Below are 12,279 nucleotides of genomic sequence, written 5' to 3'. Positions count from 1 at the left end.
CCACACTTTGAGCCAATGACTGTGGCTCACAGGCTGCCAGTCCCCCATTGTGTGGAACAGCGGAGCCAGGAGCTTGAGCTGCTCTCACTGGACACTCTTCAATCGATATAAAATTGCCAGTCATGAAAATGTGTGTTTTAAAATATCAAAAGTTTGTCTGCCTGGGAAGAATCGATTGGCTACCTCTGAAAGGACTTGAAAAGTAATTTCAAAAACCCGGGACTTAGAAAAGTGAAATGTGTCTGAAAACTTCCGTTTAGCAATTTCTGTACTAAACACCAGTCCCCATTTGTATAGTTCAATGTATGCTTAAACTGGGAAACTTTGAAAAAGGTAACAGGGGTAGTTGATGGCTGTATCTGCTCCTTCACTTCATCTATCTATTGCATATCACACACAAAACACTTCTGAAATTGTCCATAGTGCACTCGTGGGAGGAGAAGAAAATGGGAAATGAAAATGATACAAAGCTAATTTCAACCTTACAGAACTCTATAAATGCTGACCTACAGAAAGCACTAAACCTGAGTTCAAGGAAAAGTTGGATTTCAGTAGTTTCTCTTGCTTTTATCTCATGGTTTGCCTCAGACTCACGCTCTATACAGTTTCCTTCATCCAAATCAACGGGTACTGAAAAGTATTTTAATTCATTTATTAAAGTATAGTTGTGAGAATATTATATATTAGTTTTGGATGCACAACATAGAGATTCAACAGTTTTATAGATGACATTCTGTTTAAAATTTCTACAAAATAATGGCAATATTTCCCTGTGCTGTTCAGCATTTCCTTCTTGTGCAATTACAAGCTGCAAAATGAGCCCTTTAATATATGATGAAATCCTGAGTTCTAATGTAAATCACAGTAAATTTCAAAGGATTGAAATCCCACAGTGGGGGCTCCCTCTACCAATGTAGGAAGCTAGAAATTAAGTTAAAAGGAAAGGAATTGGAAAATCACTGAGTACTTCGAAATTCAGCAACATACCTACAGAGAAATGAAAGAAAAAGAAGACAATGCACCAAGAATAAAAATAATGGATATTAAATTAAATTAATACCATCATAGGCATTAACACTGAAATCACGTGAGGTCGAGGAAGGAGGCATCTCGTTCTCTTGATGCCCAACATCCCCCTCTTATTTTGATGCCAGGACGTAGACACGTCTCACTACCAGATCAGGAGGCCTATACTTAAATCACCATGGTTAAAAGCAATTAGTTGAAGGAAAAACTCCAGGCACAGTATCACACCACCTTCCCCCTAAATTTGCAGGCTGAGTATCACAGGAAGCCTCTTAAACATTCGGTCCTGGTCTCCTCACCATACTTTGGGCCAATTGCTGTGCCCCCAAGGGGTGCGAGTCCCTCACTGGCTGCTGCTAGTGGAGACTGCAGTTGCAGCTGGTCTCATCAGATACTCCCAGCATCCGTGCAAAATTGCAGTTCAATCAAGACTTTTGCTTCAAAAGTGAAAAGTTAGCTGCAGAAAAATAGAATCAGATCATTATAAATTAGGTAGAAGAGAAATTTCCAAAGGTATGGCGCTTGAGTCACCCAGTGAGTCTAGAAAATTTGCTTTATCTCTTTTTACGGTATGTTTGGGTCCTATTATTTTATGTATTGAATGGCATTGAGATTTGAAATATGTTGAAGGAGTGTGAAAGGGCAAGTTTGATTTTTGTATCTGCTACTGTAATTTGTCTGTCCCTATTTCACACATTAAAAATCCCGGATGATACTGCTACATCCACGGGGAAGAATGACAACATAAAAAGGCAAATTAAGTTGTTAGGGAGATAACTTTGGCAGTAAAGATCCCTAAAAAGGCTGACCTAGAGATATAACTAATAGAAACGACCATTTCGGAAGGGAGGACGTGCAGTATGGTGAAGAAAGTTGCACGGGTTTCCATGGAACCCATGGCTCTACAGACGTACACTCAAGTGGAGTTGATAAGGTTCATAATGTTTCCCTCAGGGAAGAAACGCTTTAAAGATGGACAGGGTGGCACAGGTTGACAAACCAGAGTGGATGGGACTCTTCAGTGCTACTGGTCTTTTCGTGCCAAGTGAGTGGCTCTGAAAAGAGCCTTTGGCTTGCGATGCTCAGGTGGTCCTGAGGCAGCTTATTCGCACATGGTGTACCTGATGACAGCCTTGGTGCCCTCGGACATGGCGCACTCGCCAATCTCCCCGGGCAGCAGCAGGCACACCGAGGTCTGGATGTCTTCGTAGGTGATGGTGACGCGGTTTTGGGAGCGGGCCAGGCGCGCGGCCTCGCTGGCGATGCGCTCGAAGATGTCCTTAACGAACGAATCCATGACGCTCACGGCCTCCTGCGAGAGGCTCAGGCCTGTGTGCACCCGCTTCAGCACCCTGCCGAAGTAAGAGGCGAAACTGGCGAAGCTGTCTGCTGGGCGGCGGCGGCGGTGTTGGCGGCGCACGGGTGTCTCCTGCTTCGGCGTCTTCTGCTTCGGCATCTTCTGCTCTGGGCTCTTGGACTCGGCTTCTTTGCGCTCCTCAGTGTCCACGATCTCCTCCGAAGTGCGGGAAGACCACGGCTCAGCTATGTTGGAGTCGCTCGCCTTCCCCACAGCTCAGAAGGAAAGGCAAAGGCAACTGCGAGGACCGGCTTATAAAGGCTGCCTTGCCTGACGTCACGGCCAATCTGCAGATCTGATTGGGTAGGATGCGGGGCAGGGAGCCGTGTCGCTAAGGCAGGCCATGTCACGTGTCCTTAGATGCCCCGCGGCTTGGCCGCACATCAACCAGTCCGAGTGGCAATCTGGTGACCTTTAAACTTTCCGTGACCCCCACCAGGTGACCTGTAAACTTTCCATGACCTCCACCAGAAAAGCTTTGCAACCCGCAAGGTCGTGTCGGAAAAGGTCATCCGTTCCCCTCAGCTGCTTTATGCCTGCCAGTTATGCGTGAGAAGTTTGCAAAGAGGTCAAACCCACCTCTCCTACGCGGAAGAAAACTCACTTTGATCTCTCTGAGAGGGTCTGACCTCCGCAACCCAAGCGCGTGCCGCCTCAGAACGACTGGCCCCCTGGGGGCCGTTTGACTTGCGCCCAGAAGCTGCTCTTTCGCGGCTGAGTGCGCGGCGTGGCTTGAGGAGGAGCCGTCCGACTCGGTGAGCGGAGGGCGCCTCAAAATCGTAGACACGACTGAGCAGCTCTAACCTGCAATTCTTATCAAAACCTTCAGTGAATCAGAAGAAAGAGAATGGCAAAACCGCATTCTCCACAGACGGAACCCTACAAAAGTGGGATACCTGTACAGAAATATTAAAAATATTTAGTATTTGCCAAATTTTTAATCGTTTTTTAAACATTCCCTACGTTCCCCCCAAATACCACACATAGTTGATTTGTTGAAAAAACTATGCGCTCTCAGTTGAAAGGGCCTATTGTTTGTAATTCCTTAGAAACCTTTAGAGTGAGAGGAAAACAGTCAATTAAAGGGAACTTTTTAAAAAATTAAAAATATATTCCTTTCAAAAATCAGTAAGAATTCAAGCAAAACATATCTTTAACGTCTTTATAGAGAAATAAATTACAGATATTGAACCAAAGAGGACTTAGGAATAACTGAAGAACTAGAAGTCTTCAATGAGCTATGATCCTAATGCTCATGCTCCCAAGTGTCCTGCGGGACCTTCAAGAAATGAACGGTTAATTCTACCTCTAATAAGGTAGTTCCCGTCATGAAAGGAAAGGTTCTGTTTTTTATTACTAGTAACTATTATATGAAGACAAAGCCATGGAAGAAAGTTTGCAACAGGCAATTATTTGGACTGTGATGACGATGATAATATGAACCCTAACGTTTTTGGAGGACGCTGTTGTGATTACAAATTCTTAAGCAGATTGTTTTCCCTCACCCAAAATCAAGGACCTGGAGTGGAATTCTTTGGGGGTAGGGGGCATCTGCCATTTCCACTAAGAAAAGTCCTGCTTTTCATTAACGGTGCAGTCATTCCAGTAACTACATTTATTAAAGGTCTCAGTGGACTACTGATGTCTGTCACTTTTCACGCATAGCTGAGCGCTTTAATTACTATATATGAATACTTTTGTCAAGTTATTTTTCATGTTTTAAATGGAAAATTTTCTCATTTTCTTTTCCACTTATTGACCAAATTAGAAGGGCAAGTGACCCATTAAACTACTCTGCAACCTAAGAGACAACTGACCCTCATACTGGTGCCCTGGAGGTACCTCTCCATGGGTGTGTCCAGCAGGATAGGCAGACTTTTTACTTGTCGGCTCAGAACTCTCAAGCAGCAAGGCAGAAGTTATGTGTCCTCTTAAGGATTAGTTCTGTAATGGACGTAACGTCACTTCTCCCATACTCCATTGATCAAAGACATTACAGGTCTACCAGAGTCAAAAAGAGGGGAAAACAGACAGGACTTTTCCGTTGGAGAAGCGTCCAGGAACAAGCAGCCTTTGTGAAGTCAATGAAAGGCATCATACAACGCATGCTTCTCGAGATGCTGCTGGGTGCTACACACATGATATATCCGTAGCACAAAGTCCTGGTATCCTTGCACCACAGTGTTAATCCATGGAATACTTTCCCACTTTATTCACTGCTATATGGGTGACCGCAGGCATGCAGTGAATCCCTATAATCCAGGGCAGAGTTTTCACTCTAGTGGCATGAGTTTTCTGACCATTGTAGACATTCCCTCCCACCCCCGAGTCCCTGGACATAGAGACACAGACATACAGATGGACAGAAAGGGGAATGCATCAAATGAGTAAATGTTAAAACAAACTCTACCAGAAACTGATCTCAATATCAGATTTATTTTGATTTCCACATTAATGATCTTATCTCCAAACAAGATTATATCTGAGGTACTGGGGGTTAGGACTTCAATATAAGAACTTCAGGAGGGTACACTTCAACTTACATGTAATGTGAAATCTGAACTGTGGATCGGCACATATGCTGCCTCTTCCATCATACTGATTATTCCAATTTGGAATATGGATTATTCCATATTTCCAATTAAGAGAAAAAAGATGACCTCATTCATCCTCTTTGTACTCAGACTATTCATTGTTTAATTTATTAAAAACTTTTTTTCTCATTTCTAGCTTCCTACCTCTGTGAAGAGGGAAGATAACTCTGTGATTTCAACTCTTAGAAATTGTTGATGATTTTCTTTAAACCCCTTATTAGTTCAATATTTTAAAGAATGGTCTTTGTACTTTTAAATTAACTTGTAATTTCCCCTGTGAAGAATATCACTTTGAGCCAAACATAGAGACACAGTCTGGATAATCTGCAAAATCAAAACTTTCCTTGAGCCCATCAGAAGAGGGATAGGAAACGCTAAGAGAGGCAAATCTATTTATCTTTGGCAGGACTGCACTAACTCAAGAGAAAGGGTGTGGGCAGGGCAGGGTACTCAAATTGCTTTACTAAGTAGTGCAGGCATGAAGGAAAGCAATTCCTGATCCAGGACTGTGTACAAACCTGTTTGTTTCTTGTTCTGTCCAATGTGGAAGATCTCTGATGAGCTACTGTACTTCCAGAGTTCTCCTTGGGATCATTAGAGTAAGGATTTAGGATAAATTCACTCTCCTCATGAGGGTCATTAGCTAAAATTATTCTGAAATATTAGAAAAATGTCAGTAAAGAATTTGAAAAAAAAAAAGATCTTCTTCCCAAGGAGACTAGGAAAAATGATCGTGAAATCAACTACAAGTAAATCCCTCTGAATAGTCCTCCGAGATTGCCATACAGATAGGGAACAAAACTTTGAGAGCCAAAGGCTCTTTGGAAATCATGCTCATTTTCAAAGATGGAACTGTGAACCAATTTGAATGCACAGCATTTCACAAGTCCTTTCATTTCCATCATGTTCATTACTGCTATTTCAAAATCCCAGTGTTTGTCCATATGACGTACACGTTTTGGCAACCTGGATCTTGCCTACGAGTCTCCTGCATATTGTTTTATGTGAGAACTTATTTTTAAGAAAATGAGTCCTTTAGGACATTTTTATAGTTTTTTTGTGTGTTTTGCACCTAAAATTTCAGAAATCGAATTAAAGTATTAGTGAAACAACATTTAAAGTGTACCATACAGACAGCGAAGACTGGGAGTGCAGGGGTGAATGACTGATATGAAATCTAGGAGAGAGAGAGGAAAATGAGTTTTGATGTGAAGACTGGAAGGTGAAGTGGGTACATTTGATCATTTACTCAGAGGGTGATTGAAGGTAAAGGGGACCTGATGCGCAATTATTCTCTAACGGTATGGTTAACAGTAAAGACTAATTGAAGCAAGGTTCAAACTTCCAATTTTAAAATAAAGAAGTCCCAGGGATCTAACATACGACATAGTGGCTATAGTTAAATACTGTATTGTATATCTGAGTGTTGCTAAGAAAGCAGTTCTTAAAAGTTCTCATGAGAGGAAAAAAAAATTTGTATCTCTGTCTGGTGGTGGATGGAAACTAGAATTATAGGGGTAATCATTTCAAACTATATATACATATATTGAATTATTATGTTGTACACTTGAAACTAATATAATGTTACGTGTCAATTATGTCTCGATAAAAAAAGACTAATTGGGAGAAACAAGCTTACTACCTCAATTACAAATTATAAGCAACAGCCCTGGAAAACAGTATTAATATAGCAAACATATCACAGTCAAATCTACTCAACATTACCTTTGTTATAGAATTTATTGGAAAACGTAAGAGAAAACCTAACTATGGTACAGAAATTTAAAATATTTAAAAGTTCAAGGAAAAAATACCCATTCCAGGCTCCCAAGGAACTGGAGTTGCTACTCTGAGTCGTTCAGATTAATCTGAATCTACCCCTTCCATGTTTGTAATCTATTCTGTTTGAAAACGTAAACATTCACGATATCAACAATGGCTTCGTGAGGCTGATGAAGCATCTAATCAAAGTAGCTCAACCCTCATTTAGCTCTGAATTTACCCATCATGGATATGCAGCCACTGAGTCACAGCCTTTGGCCCAGTGGATGATCAATCAGGTGACTCAAACTGAAGTGACGAGTCTTACTGGATACTCAGTCTTTGAGACTGAGGGAGAAGCTGGTATCATACATTACCTGCTGTTTCTTTCTTTCTTTGATTAGTTGTATGCATTTAATCATGATCATAAAAATACGAATCCAGATCTGTCAGTGGACATATCTCCTGTCAGTTTCACCAAGTCAGAGAATAATACAAATTAATAGCATTAAAATGATTTTCCTTGACTTAGTCTCCATATTTTAACTCAGGCTATTTGAATGGTCAGTTTAAAAACAAAACAAAACAAAACAAAACTCTAACCGCAGGGCTCTGACAAGATAAAACCCATAACATTAAATGCCCAGCTATGCATTCAGCGGCAGAAACTAACAGACTTTGGTATAATTGCAGATGATTGAATGACTACCCCCTTGGTGAAAGCTGAACCTTTTCTATTGGGAAAAAGAGATGCCACGAAAAATTCTATTCCAAGTCTTAGCTCCGGCAAGGATGAGAGAAGTTTCTCCTTGAGAATTTGCAATCGCAAGAGTTCCCTCATGTAACTCTGGGGTTCAAATCAACACTATCAGCATGGCCCAAATAATATCTAGTCACAACCCACACATAAGGAAAACGCAAATCTAATCCATTCTGGAGGGCTTTAACCTTAATTGAGGCTTTTTCAAGATTCTTACGGATTAAGTTCCTATATACAGACACATCATCCAAAAAAAAAAAAAAGCCACTCTCAGCAAAAGCAAACAATACACCCAGATGGAAATGAAGAATTAGTACCAAATGCTAATCTTAAGAAGTATATTTAGCATGTATATATAAATGATGAGATATATAAAATATGAGGTAGAAATAGCTAATTATCAACAAAGTGTTAGATGAATTTTCTAAACTAAAAATCATAACCACTAGAAAAAAAGATTAAAGAAATTTTACAGAACCAATGAGATATAGCTGGATAGAAGATGGTGAAGTAGAAGACAGAAAAAATAATAGAAATAATACAGAATTCTTCACAGAAAGTAAAAGGAAAAAAAGGATTAAAGTGGTGCAAAGAGACTTAAGAATGAAATAAGTAGGTATTAAGTATCGCATAGGCATTCCAGGAGCATAAAATTGGGTAACTAGGGGGGAAATAATATGAAAGAAAAATGATTGATGATTTCCCAGAACTGGGGAAAGCCGTAAGTTCCTCCATTCAGGAAGCAGACCTGACACATCAGAGTAAACAGCAAAGGTAACCCTAGAGATCAAAATAGCTGACAAAAAGACACGATGGCTAAAAAAAGAATACCAAATAGTGGGACAGCAGGCCTCTTTTTCTTAATAAATTCAAGCCCAAAGCAAGTGCTGAGGCAAAGTACCTGTCATCCTAGTGTGGCGTATCTAGCCAAAGTATCATTTAATAATGAAGCTGTGCTACACACGAAGATGGACTGCCCAAACCACATTCAAGGGAAGAATTGCTCCACTGGCTGCTGAGAGTACAGTCAGTTGCCAGTCCTCAGCCATTGGCCCTTTCGGGTATTTCCTCAGCTTTGGAGAGCTAATGTGCCCAAGGTCAGGGACTTCCCAAGATGGTCACATCCAATGTCTGATCAAGGAGAAAGTATAACTATATGGCTCATCCCATCCTCAGATGTTAATTCTGATCAACACTCCCGCAAAATTAGCCCCGTATCAAGGCTGGTTTCCCTCAAGATCTTAACTCAGAAATAAAGAGTTTTGAGAAAAATGATATCTTACTGTGTTTACACCAGCTGACACCATGTTAAAGGAACTTCTAAAGAATGTAACTTAGGAAGATGGAAAAAGGTCACAACAGATAATATGAGATGCAGATAGGAATGGTAATAGAATAAAGTAGCAAATAAAGGCAAATGTAAAGCAATGGCTGTATACAAAAGTTTACAGTAATGATTACAGTTCCTCTGAATAATCAAGTAAACAAGACACAGCTAAACACTGCAGTTATGCATCACTTGGATGATGCAAATACCCAGTGAGAACAGCTCAGGTCCTATTCTGCACTGATTCAACCAGTGGTGGACTGGTAGCTTCTAAGCCACAACTTTGGCCCAAAGTGTGGGAAAGTGACCAAGGATGAACCAATGAGAGCATTCCTGGGAGTTTCAGCCTTGGAGACGGTGGAGTACACTGTAGGAACTCCTTCCCTGTTCTTTGTTTGTGTGCTACCTTGATTTAATCATGGTTAAGTTAACGATACGATTTCAGAGATTATATGCTATATGTCTCTTGTAAATTGCATCCTACAAAGGGAAAGCTTTAAATAGTAATACATCAGGTGGGACTTTTGTATTCACACTGGTAAATGGGACTCTTCAAAAATCAAGAATACCAAGGTTTGACTGGTTTCATCATCACGCAATGTTCTCCGGTAATAAAAATGAGCTTTTCCCCCTTCATCTTGGAACCATTTTATGAGAAGTAAAATTCCCATAAATGCCAAATGGGAATACATTTGGAATCCTGACCACTTCAGGTGAGACCACGTTGATGACCCCGTTTTTGGCCATTCATCTTAAGCCCTTTTCTGTCTCAATTTCGGCGATTTGTTGGTATGGAAACACATTTTTAAAATGCTTTTGTCTCTATTGTCAGGTATCCTTGATAGAAATACGCTTTTGATTTTAATCTATTTCCATTTATCGATTCCAATCTTCCACCTAAGTTGATTTTTTAGCGAATTAGGGAAATCATGCTTTTGAACTAACAGCTCTTAGGTTTCTTTATCAATGCAAGTGTGTGTGGTATTTGGGGTGAACCTAAGGAATGTTTAAAAAACGATTTAAAATTTGGTGAATGTTAAATATTTTTAATATTTCTGTGCAGCTATCCCACTTTTGTAGGGTACCGTCTGTGGAGAATGCGGTTTTGCCATTCTCTTTCTTCTGATTCACTGAAGGTTTTGATAAGAATTGCAGGTTAGAGCTGCTCAGTCGTGTCTACGATTTTGAGGCGCCCTCCGCTCACCGAGTCGGACGGCTCCTCCTCAAGCCACGCCGCGCACTCAGCCGCGAAAGAGCAGCTTCTGGGCGCAAGTCAAACGGCCCCCAGGGGGCCAGTCGTTCTGAGGCGGCGCGCACTTGGGTTGCGGAGGTCAGACCCTCTCAGAGAGATCAAAGTGAGTTTTCTTCCGCGTAGGAGAGGTGGGTGACCTCTTTGCAAACTTCTCACGCATAACTGGCAGGCATAAAGCAGCTGAGGGGAACGGATGACCTTTTCCGACACGACCTTGCGGGTTGCAAAGCTTTTCTGGTGGAGGTCATGGAAAGTTTACAGGTCACCTGGTGGGGGTCACGGAAAGTTTAAAGGTCACCAGATTGCCACTCGGACTGGTTGATGTGCGGCCAAGCCGCGGGGCATCTAAGGACACGTGACATGGCCTGCCTTAGCGACACGGCTCCCTGCCCCGCATCCTACCCAATCAGATCTGCAGATTGGCCGTGACGTCAGGCAAGGCAGCCTTTATAAGCCGGTCCTCGCAGCTGCCTCTGCCTTTCCTTCTGAGCTGTGGGGAAGGCGAGACACTCCGACATGGCTGAGCCGTGGTCTTCCCGCACTTCGGAGGAGATCGTGGACACCGAGGAGCGCAAAGAAGCCGAGTCCAAGAGCCCAGAGCAGAAGACGCCGAAGCAGGAGACACCCGTGCGCCGCCAACGCCGCCGCCGCCGCCCAGCAGACAGCTTCGCCAGTTTCGCCACTTACTTCCGCAGGGTGCTGAAGCGGGTGCACACAGGCCTGAGCCTCTCGCGGGAGGCCGTGAGCGTCATGGATTCGTTCGTTAAGGACATCTTCGAGCGCATCGCCAGCGAGGCCGCGCGCCTGGCCCGCTCCAAAAACCGCGTCACCATCACCTACGAAGACATCCAGAGCTCGGTGTGCCTGCTGCTGCCTGGGAAGTTCGGCAAGTCTGCCGTGTCCGAGGGCACTAACGCTCTCATCAAGTACATCTTATGCGAATGAGCTGCCTCAGGACCACCTGAGCATCACAAACCAAAGGCTCTTTTCAGAGCCACTCACTAGGCAGGAAAAGACCTGTAGCGCTGACGAGTCCGAGCCACTCTGGTTTGTCGACCAGTGACACTCTGACCATCTTTAAAGCGTTTCTTCCCTGAGGGAAACATTATGAACCTTATCAACTCCACTTGAGTGTACGTCTGTAGAGCCATGGGTTCCATGGAAATCCGTGCATTTTTCTTCACCATACTGCACGTCCTCCCTTCCGAAATGGTCGTTTCTATTAGTTATATTTCTAGGTCAGCCTTTTTAGGGGTCTTTACTGCCAAAGTTATCTCCCTAACAACTTAATTTGCCTTTTTATGTTGTCATTCTTCCCCGTGGATATAGCAGTATCATCCGGGATTTTTAATGTGTGAAATAGGGACAGACAAACTACAGTAGCAGATACAAAAATCAAACTTGCCCTTTCACACTCCTTCAACATATTTCAAATCTCAATGCCATTCAGTACATGACATTATAGGACCCAAACACACTGCCAAAAGAGATAAAGCAAATTTTCTAGACTCACTGGGTGACTCAAGCGCCATACCTTTGGAAATTTCTCTTCTACCTAATTTATAATGATCTGAGTCTATTTTTCTGCAGCCTGTAACTTTTCACTTTCGAAGTAAAAGTCTTGACTGAACTGCAATTTTGCACGGATGCTGGGAGCGTCCGATGAGACCGGCTGCAACCACAGTCTCCAGTAGCAGCAGCCAGTGAGGGACTCGCACCACTTGGGGCCACAGCAATTGGCCCAAAGTGTGGTGGGGTGACCAGGACCGAACTTATAAGAGGCTTCCTGTCATACTCGGCCTGCAGATTAAGGGAGAAGGAGGTGTGATAGTGTCCCTGAAGGTTTTCCTTCAACGACTTGCATTTAACCATGGGGATTTAAGTCTAGGCCTCCCGATCTGGTAGTGAGACATGTCTCTATCTCCTGGCATCAAAATAAGAGGGGGATGTTGGCCAGTTAAGCAAACTAAGATGCCTCCTTCCTCGACCTCAGGTGATTTCAGTGTTCATGCCTATGATGATATTAATTTAATTTAATATGCATTATGTTTTCTTCCTGGTGCATTGTCTTCTTTTTCTTTCGTTTCTCTGTAGGAATGTTGCTGAATTTCAAAGTACTCAGTGATTTTCCAATTCCTTTCCTTTTAATTTAATTTCTAGCTTCCTACATTGGTGGAGGGAGCACCCACTCTGGGATTTCAA

The 12,279-nt window shown here is 42.5% G+C and overlaps 2 protein-coding genes across 2 annotated transcripts; one reads left to right on the top strand and one right to left on the bottom strand.

Annotated features, from left to right (window-relative positions):
* Positions 1 to 636: 636 nt before the first annotated feature.
* On the bottom strand, positions 637 to 6,365 carry LOC140691820 (histone H2B type W-T-like). Its single transcript, XM_072955956.1, has 4 exons — positions 6,361 to 6,365; positions 2,988 to 3,187; positions 2,148 to 2,598; positions 637 to 1,483 (listed from the first exon to the last, which is right to left on the bottom strand). The coding sequence occupies exons 1-4, from the start codon at positions 6,363 to 6,365 to the stop codon at positions 1,480 to 1,482; spliced, it is 660 nt and encodes a 219-aa protein (XP_072812057.1). The 3' UTR covers positions 637 to 1,479.
* A 4,228-nt stretch (positions 6,366 to 10,593) lies between these two features.
* LOC140691819 (histone H2B type F-M-like) lies at positions 10,594 to 11,022 on the top strand. The gene has a single exon (XM_072955955.1). It carries the CDS (start codon positions 10,594 to 10,596, stop codon positions 11,020 to 11,022), a length of 429 nt encoding a protein of 142 aa, XP_072812056.1.
* The last annotated feature ends 1,257 nt before the right edge of the window (positions 11,023 to 12,279 follow it).

This window comes from Vicugna pacos, chromosome X, assembly GCF_048564905.1.
Source record: "Vicugna pacos chromosome X, VicPac4, whole genome shotgun sequence".
In the NCBI taxonomy this organism is placed as follows: Eukaryota; Metazoa; Chordata; class Mammalia; order Artiodactyla; family Camelidae; genus Vicugna; species Vicugna pacos.
The sequence above is the reverse complement of the archived record's forward strand: the minus strand, read 5'-3'. Positions and strand labels throughout refer to the sequence as shown.